The following is a 15,989-nucleotide window of genomic DNA, read 5'->3' as shown; positions in this document are numbered from 1 at the left end:
CTGGATTTAACAGAAAGTGCTTTTCATATTTCATTTTGCTGTTAATAAACAGTGTCTAAAAGAGCTTTGTAATACTATTCTGCCTTCCAAAATGGGATCCAAGTCTCAGATAAATGACTTAAAGTATTTTGTGAGTTGTAATATGCAACCAAGATCGTCTGGATTCTCTCATCCAAACTGTGGTTTCTCATACCTCTTCTCTTTTGTTGCTGTGGTGTCTCCATACGGAATATCACTTACGTCCCAAACGTCCAATTCTCCTGTCCTGAGAGCAGATTGACAGACAGCTTGTTAGAAAAGCAGGAGCTTTCTGTGCTGTGGAGAGGGTAAAGAATTCTCTAGTAGTTGCCAAAAAATAAATTAGTATTTTTCTGCTGTTATAGTGGTACACATGCGCTGCAGTAGAAGCCATGTATGGTAGAGGTTGGAAACACTCCAGCCAACCCTGAGGTGTGGGGAGCCAGATAAGAACAGAAATTATATTGAAGTGCTGTATTTTCTCTCTTGCAAGAGATTTGTGCAGTAGAGACTGTGAGGTAGGTAGACGTAACCATCCTGGTTTTGAAAAAGCAGCCAGTTAATACTGAGCTCCGTCCTGTGACGGCTTGATGGCTATTGATACGCTATAGCGGGCTCCAAGCATGCCCGTGCTATGTTGGCATCAGCGTACCATGACCTGCAGCGTATGCGGGGGCTGCAAGGGGAACTGTTTGCTGCACTGAACCGTATTACCAGTACCTGGGACTCCGCATCAGGCTATCAGATCACTTGAATTAACCCTTCGTTGGTGTGAGGAACCTACCTCCACTTAGAGGTGGAGAAAAGCAAGAAGCTCACAGTCGGACATGGAGGTGGGCATCGGCCTCCAGAGACTCAGTCTGGTGCCAGACCACTTGGCCATGCTTCCTCTTGCTCCTACCAAAAAGCACAACAGGGAACTAGAAAATACCTCAGTGTCTAGCATATACAACTGAAGTTGGGGAGGGGGGGAGTTTGGTTTTTGGATTTGTTTTAGTTTAGGGTTTTTTTGACATTGCACATGCAACCAACTTTTTTTTTGCCTGTTACTGAAGTCTGAATTGCAAGTACGTTTGGTATTCTGGAGTAATTAAAAAAAAAATTGATATAAGGGTAGCTTAGGACACGTCTGGGCTTATCTTTAAGGCTTTTTTTTTTTTTTTTCTTGTTAAAACAGCATGGAATATACATTTCCCCAGATCTGTAGAGTGAAACTTGAACATAAGAAATCCTTTCTGCATGAAGCAACTAGGAAACATATAGGAACGTAACTGAAAACTTCTGAAGTCCTTAAATGTTTGGAATGACATGCATGATTTAAGTGTTTTTAGATATTGGGACCAGATGTCCTGTGCTCCAGTCAGCTCCCTTTGCACAAATGTGATATCATGAGGGATAGTTATGCTGACTCAGGCGTTTGGCTGAGTGGGAGGGAAATCCCAGGGGGACAGAAAGCCGGGATTGTTTTTCTAGTTGTAGCTCGTGCTGGACAAACAGATGGGGAGGAGGTGTGGCAGGAGCAATCCCTGGCAGCCAGGATGCCCTCACATGGCCCTTGCAGCTGGCTGCGGGAGAGCAGCTCGACATCTTCTCCACCCAGAGCAAGGAGCCAGCTGCAAAACCACTCCCAGTGCCACCCAGCACAGCCCAGCCTGACGGCGGGACGATGGGAGCACTGAAAGGAGCAGAAAGAGGAGAGGACTTGCTGTGTGCCAGCCACGGGAAGGGCACGCGGGCCAAGGGACATGGAGCATCGTGACTGACAAGCAGATGTTGGGTATACCTTCTAGTAACGAGCGTCCTGAAAGATTGTATACCCATTCACAGGCGTGCCCAGCCTGGGGCATGTGGTCCGTTCACCACCGCATGTGAATACCAGCATTGAGGATTCCTGCTTGGTTAAGGAGCTGAAGGAACGGCTCATATGCAGTTCAGTTAAACTGTGCTTGAAGAGAGAACTGTTAGCTTCTAGAGCCGGAAAAGATTTCCAGGACAGGATGAGAAGATGAAGAGAATGGGATTTCAGAAGTTTTTCACCGTAATGCTATCACACTGGAAAAAATAACTGCCATTTTGCCTATGCCCAAATTTCACTTGATGTTTCATATTAGACGTATGATCAGCAGTCATTGCGGCTGCTGTTCTTGCACATTTATAGAGAAAAAGCTTACATCCTTTACTTTGAAGTATCACTGTTGTTTCTGCTGTCCGGTGCTCTCCAAAAGCTAATAACCTGATTAATTTTTAATGGCAGGGAAAATTGGACAGGGAAATTAAGATTTTAACCTGATAACTTTTTGTAGGATGAAATGAGATGGAAATGTATCCTTATGCTTGTTTTATTCTTCGTAACCTGAAAAAGGGAAGGAAAATGTTCTTCCTTGTGCAAATCATGCCACAGTGGGCATCCTCTATTGAAGATGTCCTGTCAATGAAGCATTCCTTCCACACACAAAAATGGATGATGCATTCATAAGTTACAAACTTCCTCATCCATGTGACATCTGCCTTTAATCACCATGAAAGCCTGAATCCTGTTTAAAGCATGGTGAGCCTTGTACAAGGGCTAGAAATGTCAGTACTCTATTGCGATAACATTTACTGTACTGATTAACAGCTGTGGTGCTCTGCAGTGGACTGATAATCTGCCTCCGCATGTCTTTGTGCTGCCGCTCTGTCTCCTTCCTGTGGTTCCAGCCGGGACTATGGGCAGAGCAGTGGGATCTTCTCCTGCGCAAACCTCCCATGTCCATATATTTTTGCTTTGTGGTTTGTGTCATATATTACGTCTTTGTCTATCTGCATACTGAGGTATAAAATACTTTAATGACAAAGTAAAATATTTCAAAGTTAGCTACTGTTTCTGTTATGGTTCTCCTCCCCCTCTACTCTGCCCTGGTGTCCAGGAATATTGTGTCCAGTTCTGGACCCCTCAGTTCAAGAAGGACAAGGAACTGCTTGAGAGAGTCCAGCGCAGGGCCACAAAGATGATTAAGAGAGTGGAGCATCTCCCTTATGAGGAAAGGCTGAGGGAGCTGGGTCTCTTTAGCTTGGAGAAGAGGAGACTGAGGGGGGACCTCATTAATGTTTATAAATATGTGAAGGGTGACTGTCATGAGGATGGAGCCAGGCTCTTCTCACTGGCATCCAATGATAGGACAAGGGGAAATGGATATATGCTGGACCATAGGAGGTTCCGCTCAAACATGAGGAAGAACTTCCTCCCAATAAGGGTAATAGAACACTGGAACAGGCTGCCCAAAGAGATTGTGGAGTCTTCTTCTCTGGAGATGTTCAAAACCCGCCTGGACATGTTCTTGTGTGATCTGATCTAGGTGGTCCTGCTCAGGCAGGGGATTGGACTAGATGATCCTTTGAGGTCCCTTCCAATCGCTAACATTCTGTGATTCTGTGATACTGTTTAAATTTCTATCTGTAAAATGCAGTAACGTGATCCAGCATCATGTAGCCATCTCATGCAAGTTGACGTTTTCAATGGCTTTCAAGTTTCTTGACTCATAGGAATGTCAACTCCTAATATTTTGGTAAATTCCAACAGTTGACATGTATGTTTATCTTAGTGATAGTTTTTCACTAAGTTTCCTAGTTTATTTTTCTTTTTTTAAGAAAAGGGACAGAAGAAAAGGGATGGGGAGAGAGTATGCTGCTTTGCTCAGATCTGCATCCATTTCCATTGAAATCGTCAACAAAAAATTGGATCCCAGGGATACTGTGAAATGGGGTATGGTTTAGCCAAATAGTACACTTATTCAGCGTATTTGATGTGATAGTATAATCTCTAATCTTTGCTAAAAGCTTTCAGGTGTACATTTAGCCATAACTTAGTTGGAAACATGATTTGTACAACACTTTGGTGCAAACTACCATTGATGCTTGTGGCAATGTATGATAGATGTCCTGATTGTCCGTTGGTATCAAATTTCTAGGGGCAGAAGTTGACGTGATTTGCTTAAAAAATAAGTGTGAGGTAACATACTTACACACAAAAAAGCCAACAGCTTTTCTGTCCTTTCACCCTCCAAAGTCTTTCTGAAATATGCACACCACTGAGATGATCTCCACTAACTTGCGAATTGGAAAAATCATAGTTTCAACTTCCTTGTTTCTCCTGTGCCTTCTTTGACTAGATTCAAGAGCTGTCTCATACTCCAAAATTTTCTTCTGCCTGAAGAGACATACATAAACTGCTATTCTTCCTTGTGATAAGCCAGCTGTCTCTCACTCTGAAGAAATTTACTCTTTTAGTTGTTTTATAACTGTTTCCAACGTTGTCTCTAGTTTTCACATCTTCTTAGAAATGTGGATGCTGGAACTGGGCATTGTTGCTCACCAGCCTGGGCTGCAGCACCAGGGACACTGTTGCATCCTCCGCAGCCAGGAGGAAATGGCCTGCCTCTTGTAGGCAGGATAGGTACCTTGAGTTGAGTAGTTAATTAGTAGTTCATTATCTCAACTCAGTCCAGCTGGATAAGAATGATTGGTGCCATAATTCCCCCTTTTTGTTTTCACAAAAGCTTTAAGGGTGAGCAGAGACCCGGCCCATTCATCCAACTCCAGCACGCTTCCCTTCCGCGAATACCACGTCGGGGCTTGCGGCTTTACCTTCTTCTCTGAAGGACTCTCGCTCGAGCTCCCGGCTCCGGCTCTGGCTCCTTTGCAGCCAGGGCTCTTGGCTCAGCGAGGGAGTCAGGGCTTCCCAGGGTCTCATCGATGTATCACGTCGGGGTCACCAGTTGTTGCTCACCAGCCTGGGCTGCAGCACCAGGGACACTGTTGCATCCTCCACAGCCAGGAGGAAATGGCCTGCCTCTTGTAGGCAGGATAGGTACCTTGAGTTGAGTAGTTAATTAGTAGTTCATTATCTCAACTCAGTCCAGCTGGATAAGAATGATTGGTGCCATAGGGCATGATATATTGGAATTAATACTGACAGTGCCACATACTGTAATAAGCATGCTACCCGACTTCTTTCCCTTGGATACTGTATTTTGCAGTTATATTGATCCTTTTGCTGTGGCTTTGAGGTAAATGTGTCCATTCTGGACCGGATCAAAAATGTAGCTGAGCTAGTTTGCTTTTTCTAACCGTATTCAAAAGTAGCTGTTTACAGAAGATTAAGAGAAGAGGACAAGGTTATATGATACTCTCCCAGCTACGACCATTTTGAGTTCGGAACAGATGTGGTTTCTGTGTATTTACCAATATTTGATGGAAATTTTTTCTCCTGTGAGTTTTCGCATCATCTTTGTGAACCCGAGTAAGAATTTAGCAGCACAACAACCTTTGGCAAGGTCCACATCTGAGCAAACTGCATGAACAACTGCCTCTGTTTAATTTGTTTTTTAAACTGGCTCTTGCCAGCTTCGTTTATTGCCCCTTAGTTCTTGTGTTGGAACAGAGAGTAAGTAATCAATCCTTACCTGCCTTCTCTAGTCCACTCATGATTTTTTAGACCTTTTATCTCCTCTGGGACTTCTGTTTTTCAAACCTCAAGGCTTATAGGTAGTGATCTAAGCAAGGATTCATGTCCTTTTCTTTGTCTAGAGCATCTCTGAAATCTTCTTCAGTAACTGTCTCCCGGGACAGAATCCTCCTCTTCTGCACTATTGAATGACTGATTTGGCTGTACTATATTTCGCTTGATTTATACCCCTTTTATTTGTTTTCTGTCCCTGTGGGTTCTTATCCTTTGCTTTGTAGTGACTGAACGCTTTCCCATTGTTCTCCTCAAAGCTGATATGAGTTTTAACCTCCTCAGATATTATTTTATCCCCATGCGCTTTTCTCAGTATTGAATCCCTACCATCTTCTGGCAGTTTTCCCAATATTCCAAGACTTAGAAAAACGAACAAACAACCTCAAAAAACCACAAAAAATCCTGACATGTGTAGCACCAAGATCTCTGATATTTGTTCTATCTTAGCTGTGCCGTGCTGCTTTTTCATTCTCTGCCACCGTTTTTGCCGTGCTGATTCATGTTTATATCGAGCACGTCTGTAGAAGCATCACAGCTAAAAGCTTTGACTGAGTAGGTTGGAAGTTCTCCCTTTTAACTTACTGATGAGTCTCTTATGTCAGACATGTAGTGATTTAAGTAAAATTGTCCTTATTCTTGCAGAGCTTTGTCTAATAAAATCCAGACTTTTTAAATATCCTTTTTTTCAGTATCCTGTTGCTGCTGAGCCCCCATGAACCCATTAAAATATCTTAACACAGCTGTACACTTAGATGGTTTCCAAAGAGAGAGAGAAAAACTGAACTGTATGATGTAATGATACATCACGAAACAGCATAACTCACTGAGATGAGGTGATTTCTGTACTGTGGAAGATTAGATATCAGTGGGTTTATTAGAAGCTTTTTGTGATGGCATTTAAATTTTCTCAAAATGTGTATGTAAGTCTTGTAGTTCTGACACAGTAACTGAATCTGCCTCTTATAATACAAGAAAGAAAAATAACTGAAGGTATTGCAAGCTGATTGAAAATGGGAAATTGCTGTCAAACAACTATGGTGCTGAGTAAAGATAGGGAAAAGGAGGTAAGAGAAAAATCTTAGTTATATCGTTCAAAATATAATTTCTTTTCATGTCCTCAGGAAGTTAGGTTAAAAAAAAACCCTGGAAATACTACTTTGGCTATGGGTTATAAGTGGAATCCAATTGCTTAGGTCATAATTATGGGTTAGGGAGTTACTGGCTGAAAAGACTGTCCTGGGTTTTGCTTTTGTTTTGTTTTCAGAAATGATAGGGCTCGAACAGCTTGTTTTAAATATTATTGTTGTTATCACATATTAGCTGTTAAGTGTCAGTGGTGTATTTTTTGGAATTATGCAAGACATGAAAAAAAAAAAATCTCTGACCAAAAGTGCTCACAAATGCTGTGCTTTTAAAATGCTTTATGTTGTCATTATGTTATTTTTTTTTGCCTTTGACTCATCATTGTGTTTTACAGTAAGCACTGACATCATGGATAGGGATTCAGCAGGTATAAATTGGCAAAGGACTGTTGGTGTCTGCAGTGTTGTCTGATAGACTCCAGTTAACAATCTGGCCATATGACAGTGTATTGAAGAAGTCATCCAAACAGCAGGTGATTATTTATATAATTTTCTTTTATATCTCTTGGCAAACTTAAACTGTAGTTCATGTAAGCTTCAAGCCAGTGCTGTTGCATAAGGAAACAGTCCCATTCTTGGCCTTCATGGCTAGTGTGTTTCTGTGGCCAAGCAGTAAACCTGAGCAGAGAACTTGTCTGGGTAAAATGATTTGTTTTAATGCACAGTCACAGGAGCACTTCAGCAGACGCAGAAGAAAGAGTCTTGCTGTGGTGGGCAGAAGGCAAGAATGAAGGCCAATTGGGAGAGCATGCATGTAGGATGAATGTGAATTTGCATCTTTGACAACATGAGCCAGGTTAAAAATAGCTTTTAAATAGCTCACTTGTTTTCTTTTATTTGCTTTTTATTTATTTGCATTATAATTTTAAGACTCTGTCTACAAGGGCTGCCTGGAAATTGTGTCTGCAGTTTTGAGGATATAGTTCCTGGGGCGATGCTCAGAGTGGGTGATAAGTGCAATAAAGGGGACAGGAGATAGAATTGGCTCTGTAGGGATATTTCATTAAAGACAAAGGAGTCATTAAGAGTAATGACAGGGGAGACAGGTCCTAGATGCTTTTACTGTTTCCTTTGTCTCTCAATAGCAGTTTAGTTCTCTGCTATTTTCTTAATACGCGTATTTTTGGTGGACTTCTGTATCGTCTATCAAATGAATAGACATACGCTGCCATTAAAGAGAGGAACATGCAAGTCTCTCCGTATTGACAGAGGCAAGTCATAAACCTGTTTTGATCTCCAGCAAAAGGCAATGTGATCTTTCTCATTGTCTTTAATGACTTACACTTTCTACTGGAAGTGGCCTTTTACTGCCAGCATCTCACACCTCCACTCTCAAGCTGCTGTGAGTTCGCTGGATGCTTCGTCTGCTTTCCCCTAAGGCTAAAGTTTGCTCCTTCCCACTGCAAGGCAAAGGCTGCATCAACCCTCCCCAACTGGAAACTAGGTTTGAGACTAAAACTTTTCTGGCATCCACACTCACTTCCTGCAAAAGGAAATGTACAGACAGCGAACTTCAGTTATCAAAATGATTTCATCCTCATAAGTAGCCTGCCTGAATAATTAGATGCTATATATTTCGATGCTGACAGATTGAGGGGTTTCCTAATGGTGAGAATGTAGTACTTTGAAGACCTTCATTTTTCGTATTGTGTTTTGGGTTGGTTATTCTTCAGTCAAACCCTACAAATATGTAAAGCGAAGACAAAGAGAAGGCACATTTGTATCAAAATCTGCCCAAATCAAGAAATAGAACGATTTCTAGAGCTTCATATGGAAAAACATAATTTGTGTGGTAAGATCATACTTACTGATTTATTATGTAAAATCACTAGTCACCCATAGGCCATTTAATGAAAACTAAATACATGAAACAATTGTTTTGCTGAGAGTAGGGAGTACAGATATCTTCTCACCCATATGGAAATTACATGCTATCAACCCCAAATCTCGGGTGGCCAAACAGTGTAGAACTGCTAGTAACAGAACTGCAGCATTTGATTTATGGGCAGCTGAGCACTGCAGGCAGCTAAGGCTCCTCCTTAGCTTGGCAGCACCTCTCGTTTTTGCTGAGATGACTGCTGCTGCAGAGATCTGTTGCCATCAAAGGATCTGAGCGCGTTTTGCGTACCCATGAGGTACCCCCTTAGTGCCATTGTCACTTTCAGCAGCTAGAATATTCTGCCTTTGTCTGAATGGTGAGAAAGTTAATACACTGAGTGGCAAAAACACAAAACATGAAACCCAGGTAAAACATGACAAATCAGATAGAGCAATATTGAAAAGCCACTTATCCCACAACTCATGAACCCTCTTTTCCCACCTATCAGTACAAAGAAGCTTCTATTAAATAGGGTGGTACAGAAGGATCGGGTAGCAAATGAACCACAGGCTTGTGAGTTTGCACTGATTCTTTTGCTGTTGCAGCTGGATTTTGGGTTTGTTCTTCAGTTTTTTCTTTCCCCAATAAAATTCTTCACTGTTGTAAAGCTGTGTGGTTCCCATTCCAAACAGTTCTGTTAACTCATGCGACCTCTGAAGGAATTAAACATGTTTTGCTTCCTAAGCGGAAAGCCACTAGAATATTTACATAGTGAAGTAGTCTCTTAAGATTTATCTCCTCCTTCCTTCTGGATTTTAAAAGAAAATAAATTCCACTTGCTTGAAGTTGATTTTTGCTTTAATATTTTTAATGATGTGTTGAGGACAGTGGGCCGGGAGCGCAGGGATTAGAGTGCTCGGTTCTCGTCTCAATTTTGTCAGGGACACGTGTTAATTCAAGTAAACTCTGACCCTCCTCTTCTCTTCCTCCCCAGCGCACTCTGTTTTCTATTGTGTAAAAGATACCTAGTGATACATATGGCTTTAGGTTCTTACAAGTTTATTTAATACTGAAAATAATGCCTTTCACAGAAATGCAAAACATTTTTTTCTTGGGTTTAGTACACTTCCTGTTAATTCTTGTAGATCCTTTAAATCATATTTTAAATGTCACTTTTGAAGCACAATATCATGTTCAGTGTTTAAAAACTGAAAAAAATAATGTCAGACTTTCTTCGCTATCCTCCCATCTGCCAAAACTTGGTTCTTTTGCAAAAATCAGCAAATTGACGTCAGTTCATTTACCCTTAGGGATAGTAAATTACTACACAGCTTAAGTTATAAAAATAAATAACTAAGCATGGTGGAGCAACGAGATGGAAAACAACAAAAATCTATCACAAACTCTCCCTGGATTCTGAAGAATATATGATTATAGCATTAAAATGTCCAAACAATGCAACTGAGCAGAAGGCGTTAGAGCTTGGTCCTTAGCTGGCGCTGCATTAAGCTGTGTTAATGTTTTTATACAGCCTTTGGAAAGCTCAGAATTGACCTGTTTTTATTATTTTTATTGGCTCCCTTGATAATAGACAAATGGGGCTAAACTGAGGCCAACGTAACCAGCAGGAAATTTGGGTCATGGGTAGTTACATTTTTAAAACTTGTGTTTTAGGGTTGTTCAATCAGGGTAATTGATTGATTGTTAAGCAGTGCAGGGAGCCTCTAAATCATCGGAGGTGGCCAGATAATGACAATCTGCCAGTGGATTTTGTTTGAGGCAAATTTCCCAGCTCCCTGTGGAGCCGTGCTCTGCAGTGAGGCTGTGAGTCCCTTTTTTTTTTTTTCATGCGTGCTCCAGTCCAACTGGCCTGTTTGGACAAAATAGCCTCTGAAACTTGGCAGTTCCATTTGAAGTCCTCTGTAGCACCATTTCCCAAGAGATAAGGGAAAAACATACCAAAGAAGTTCATACCCCAGAAAGACCCTACGTGCGTTCTGAAGTTAACGGTTTATTATAGCTCTTTAATTTTTTTTTTCTTCTTTCATTTTTACTTTGAAGATAAGAGGTGGCAATTGTTGCTTTAAGTCGTCAAGTTTTAGCCCGCCCTTCAGTAAATCATCCTGAAAGTTTAGACGCTTTTTTTTTTTATCATGTATGTTTGAAAGTTTGCCAGAGATGCTGTTCACGTGTGCTTTCAGGAGCTGCTGTCCTCAAGCAGGAGCTGTTGACCTACTATTTGTATGAGCATCCTCAGTGCTCCATGCATTTGGATAATTTGTGCATGCAAAAGGATGTATTCTTTTCACGAACTCATTTTTGGTGCTATAGGAGATATGAGATGTTTAGAGATGGGTTGAACTGGAGGGTTTGTGTGTTGGGAGGGGAGGGAGGAACAGATGATGTGCCAGTAGGTGATATGTGATATAGGACTTACCTTTCCTTGAAAGTGAATTCAGATTAATATAGATTGAAGTTTGTCATCCCTTCTGGAATAACTCCACATGTAGGTTAATCTTCAGTTCTTGGATTTTTAGGACTGAAGATGCTTTTGTTCATTGCAGGTGGCTTCCTTCTGGTAGCTACGTGGCTCTGAATTCCTTGCAGTTTCGTCTTTTTACATTTTAGGATCTGGATGATCTAATATTTATTGTACTGGCGTACAGATGAGAACTTGTTTGTGTCACTTTTCAAGAAGTGAACTGAGGCAGGGCGCAGTTGAAATTTGGGAACCGACAGCCTTGTCTTGAGGGTGGCCCAGCTGCCAGCGTATGCCAGACCGGTGCCAAACACCACAGACTTGCTTCCCAGGCGGAGCAGCGCCTGGACTTGCTGTGCTTGTGATTTAACACTCCCTGCCCAAACACACAGAGTGCCAACCCCTCCCAGATTGCTGAATGTTCCTTCTTGGCTCCTCAACGCTTGTGACCACTGTAGCTTTGTAATTTACTGCTTCAAGTCCACAGTGTGCACTTACTGTTAGGTTTAGCATGGAGTTAGTTAGAAAATTCTTCTGTAAGGTATGTATCTGAATAGAAACATAACATCTGGCCACATTAAAGTCCCGTGAAAGGTGGATCTATGGCAAAACTTGTGTATCAGGAGCAGAGTGGGGCCCACAGTTCGCAGAAGTGTTGTTTCCTGTAGCACAGGCTGGAAAAAAGTTTCTTGAGTAATTCATGCTTTCTTTATGATCGAGATTGGTAGTGGATTGGTGTACATGTAAAAATTACAGTTTATGAGATGCTTTTTAGTGTTTCTGAGATTGTCAAAGAACAACTAAACAAAATACAAGCAAAATAAGAACCCCTTGAAGTGTTGGATGGAGCACACCAGGCATGAAACGTTCGGTTTTCATATTACTAAAGTTCGACTCTGAAGTCCCTGCCCAGGTTTCAGAAAAAACTACTCAGTTGTCAGAAGAGCTCAAAACTAAATTAATGCAGTTAAAAGCAGTGATAAGCTTAATTGCATGATTTTGTTATTGTATAAACCTGTGTCTCTTTCTGGTTTGTTTGTTTTGTGTTTTGTTTACTTACTCTGAATCTATTTAAAGGATATACTGTTGGCTGTTATTACCATGTAATAACATGTCCATTTACATGGAGTTACTGTAGTGACAACGAAGAATAAATGTTTGCAGACTTGACTCAGTGGATTACAGGCAATTCAGTGTTTCACTGTATGCTATGAACTGACCCAAAGGTTATCACAGGGAGCTGCTTGGTGATCACAGGGCAAGGAACAGGGTACTGGGGGTAGCATTGCAGGAGACGTCTTGGATGGATCCTACTGATCACTGCTGTCAAATGGGGAAGGCCGTGCTTCTCCCACACCTCTCCCCCCACCCAGGAGCGTGATGTTCCTGCTTGCTTTGCACTGGCCCTGCTTCTCGCCTGACCCCGCTGCTCAGCTGCAAACTGACCCACAGCAGAAAACCAGCGTGTGGAGATTTCATGTGCAGGTGTGTGTGTGCAGCAGGGGTTAGTCACTCTGCTGTCCTGAGTGGCAGAAACCGGCAGGGTGGATCTAAACACCAGCCGTGATGTTACGTGACGTGGATATCAGCGTGGCACTTCAGGGCATTCGTGTCTGAAGTCTCCTTTTTACAAGCCTTATGCACCTCGTAGCATGGATGTGCTGTGGGAACGAGCCTGACCTGCCTAGCAAAGAAGGCTTTTTTGCTGTGGAAGACCCCTGTTACATGGCTTGAGAAGCTGGTGAGTGTGTTGTGAAGGAGTCAGAGGGAGAAGAGGGCCAGGGCACATACCAGGCACGTGATTGCTGCCTGTTGTACAGCTCCTCTAGGAAACCATGCCGGTCACTTAAACCACATGCTTCACAGGTGATTCCCTCTGTTTCTGATTTTCTGGGTTTCTGACCTGACAGCATAGGTTCAGGTTTGCAGATGTGCTGAGAGCTCACAATAGCAGGAGAATTCAATGGGAGCTGTGCTTTGAACTCCCTGCTCAAGTACAAGATCAGGCCCAAGGAGAAGGACCAGAATTTAGAGGAAGTATTTGACCTTGTGTTTTGTACCATTTTTACCCATTCCGCAGAGACTGATGCTCCTGTCCTCTCATCTTATTGGTACATGGAGAAGATCTAATCATTAGGCTTTTCAAGTGCTAAGAGGCTGCTGTCATGAGTGCCTAGGAAAAAACTTGTCGGAAACTAATAAATTTGCTATCTGAGCAGCAAATAAGACACAGGACAATGTGCTGACAAATGAGAATGCAAATATTGAACGATGTTTCATTAAATGAGCACTGCTGTTACGAGAAATAATCACTTGCAGATGCAGGCAGGAGTATGTCTGATAAGCACTTCAGGGTCAATCTGACGTGATCTTCCTTCTGTTTTTCAGACTATTGGCGAGTCAGAAATGCCCAGTGTTTTGAACCAGTTATTGCCAATGATCAGGTCTTACAACGAGAGGACGAAAGATGATTACAGCTGCGAGGACTTCCTTGTCTTGCTGGTATACATGTATTCTGTGGTTGGAGAACTCAAAAGTGGAAAAGAGCTGGACATAGCTGAAGAAAAGGTGAAAAAGGCCCTAGTCAAGGCCATTTGTGATGAGCCAGAGCCTTCTCCTGTGTTGCAGAAAATAACAGGTAAGATTCTGCTTGCATGGTGAGAAATTGGATGGCTGTGAACATGGGAACTGGCACAAACGTATAAAACCATCTTGACTCGTCTGTGGTGCTGAGGGTACGTGAGTAAGCACAAGGATTTCCTGTAGATTTGTTCTGTCTCCCATGTTCATACGTGCCAAATGCTGACAGGCTGTCCCTGAATAGTGCTGAGTCTGATGAAAGCTCTGCAAGTTGTTCTTTTTGTTAAAGGTTGGCTAAGTTTGTGTGTTTTCCTAAGGTAATCTTTTCCATAATTTCTTTCATTGATCAGTGTAAAGTTGACCTCGGGAAGTCAAACTTAATTCTGGAAACATGTTCAGTGAACCACAGTTGCTTTGTGAATACAAGGAGCTGGCCTGTCTGGCATAGGAGAAGAAACGCGTCTAAAACCAACATTGAGCTTTTTGCTGAAACGACATGAACATTTGCCTTTAAAAATAGCACACTAACCCGTTTTTTAGATGAGCACTCATGGAGTAGGAAAGCCCTAACCTCTTGCTGCCGATGTCACATTTTAGAAAAAAATAATTGTTAAAAACACTTGTTAAAATGAATGAACTGTGGCTCAAGGGTGGTGTATCTGAATGGCGGAAGGGATCTCGCTTCCTGCTGTCAGTTTTCTCAATATTTATTAATAGTGAGCAGGTCACTGACCAGGTCATCTTTGAGGTAGGGAGCATATGAACATAAATCAAGATGCTCTGAGGAGTTCACAATTGAGAGCCTTTGCCAAGAATGGGCCTAAGCGGGGAGTCTCAAGGGCAGTGGAATAATACTGATGTTCGTTATCCTGGTACTATTTCCCGTGGACGCATCTACTTCAAAACACAGGTGTTGTCTGACTGGTCTGCTGCTGCTGCTTTGGGTGTAAAATACTATAATGGATAAAAGACTCCTACTGTAGAAATGGACATGTTCAATCATATTTGCGCTGTGCTGTTATTTGAATACTCGCGGTCACAGCGCCTGCAGCGTAGTGCTCTATGTGGCCACCACCGTTCCAGGTTTCTTATAGGCTTTTGACCTCCTGTTTTCCAATACGTGCTGCACATCTTGTCCACTGTATGGTGCTTCCGTCGCAACTTCAGTGGTGTCTTCTGCTCAATATGATGCATTCCAACCCCTTATTTCTAAACCTCCATTTTCATATTTTGCCTTTTATTACAGTTTTACCAGTTTCTCTTCGTTGTGACTAAGGAAGGTATGGGAAAATTTGAAGTCTCTAAAACTTTAGTCGAGTACCAAAGAGAAGCTGCATTCCTGTGTACATAGATGCTTCCCTGTACTCTCAGGTTATTTAGTTAGAAGCACAAATGAAGAGCAAAATACACATTGTGCTTGACTTATGTTCCATAACCTGTCAATAACTCTGTAATTTTTATCAATATACTTGTATGCTTGATTTCCAGTGTGCATGATTCCTGATTAAAAGTCAGTATCTGTGTGTTTGCTTTCAAATTCTTGGGAGATAAACAGGTGAATGATTGTTTCAGTACAAAGATTCTTTAGTTTATGAAATAAAATTACTTGTCTGGTTTTACAGAGTGGTCAGAAGCATGGTGGGTGTCTGAAGTATGGCATTCATCTCCTTAGGCATAAGTATTCACTCTGTCTTGTGGGGTATCTGACTATGAGAAAGAGAAAGCCCTGACACTGTGCAAGCACTGTTCAGCAACAGCCAAAGCATTTCTGTGTTATCAACATGGCTTTTTAGCTGCAAATCCAAAACTGTACAAGCTGTTGTGAAGAATGTTAACTCCATTCCACCGAGACCCTGTACAGGTGGTTCTAGATGAAGCACATCATTGTTACGTTATGAAGTGAGTTGCATAACGCAAAGCCAGGGTCCTTGCAACCTTTAATTTCTGTGTGTTTGTGCTTTTCGCACAAGTGTGTGATAGTGTTCTTCCTTGCTTGCTTACTTTTTTGGTTTATCAGCATTCTTTGTTTTTACATGTTATTTGGAATGACAGTTCTTTTTCCTTATTCATGAAAGAGGGAAAAAAAATAGTGAAACTTACTATCTTGACCAAAAATAAGGATTTTCTTGGGAGGAAAGTATAAAATGAAATATCTAGGAATGTCTCTTTGGTAGTTTTTAAGCCTTTATTCATGCAACAGATTGCTTTCTCAGCATTAGTGGTATTCGCTGAATTTGTAATTTACTGTATTTGCTGAACAGTTGAATTGGGAAGACTGAGAAAACATGAGCAGCCTTAGACCTACTCTTCCTTGACCTGTATTTTGCCAGGCCTGTGTTCTACATCCTGCTTCCCTCTGAATCTTAGGTACCTTCCTCACTGCTTGAGAGGCAAAGCAAGTCAGAACGGTAGGAGCAGCCTAGGAGCAGCCGCAATCTTTCTTTCAAAGGCACA

At 41.8% G+C, this 15,989-nt stretch overlaps 1 protein-coding gene across 2 annotated transcripts in view; it reads left to right on the top strand.

The window, feature by feature from the left end:
• The window catches only part of SCFD2 (sec1 family domain containing 2), a 209,287-nt gene that overhangs the window by 75,781 nt on the left and 117,517 nt on the right, over positions 1-15,989 (top strand). The window contains exons 5-6 of one of the 2 annotated variants that reach the window (XM_086612206.1): positions 13,344-13,593; positions 15,115-15,122. In XM_086612206.1, the coding sequence (XP_086468332.1) occupies positions 13,344-13,593; positions 15,115-15,122 (258 nt within the window). The remainder of the gene's footprint in view (positions 1-13,343; positions 13,594-15,114; positions 15,123-15,989) is intronic. The other variant, XM_086612205.1, reaches the window with a different exon arrangement.

This window comes from Tauraco erythrolophus, chromosome 5, assembly GCF_009769465.1.
Source record: "Tauraco erythrolophus isolate bTauEry1 chromosome 5, bTauEry1.pri, whole genome shotgun sequence".
Taxonomy (NCBI): Eukaryota; Metazoa; Chordata; class Aves; order Musophagiformes; family Musophagidae; genus Tauraco; species Tauraco erythrolophus.
This window is presented reverse-complemented; position numbering and strand designations above follow the sequence as displayed.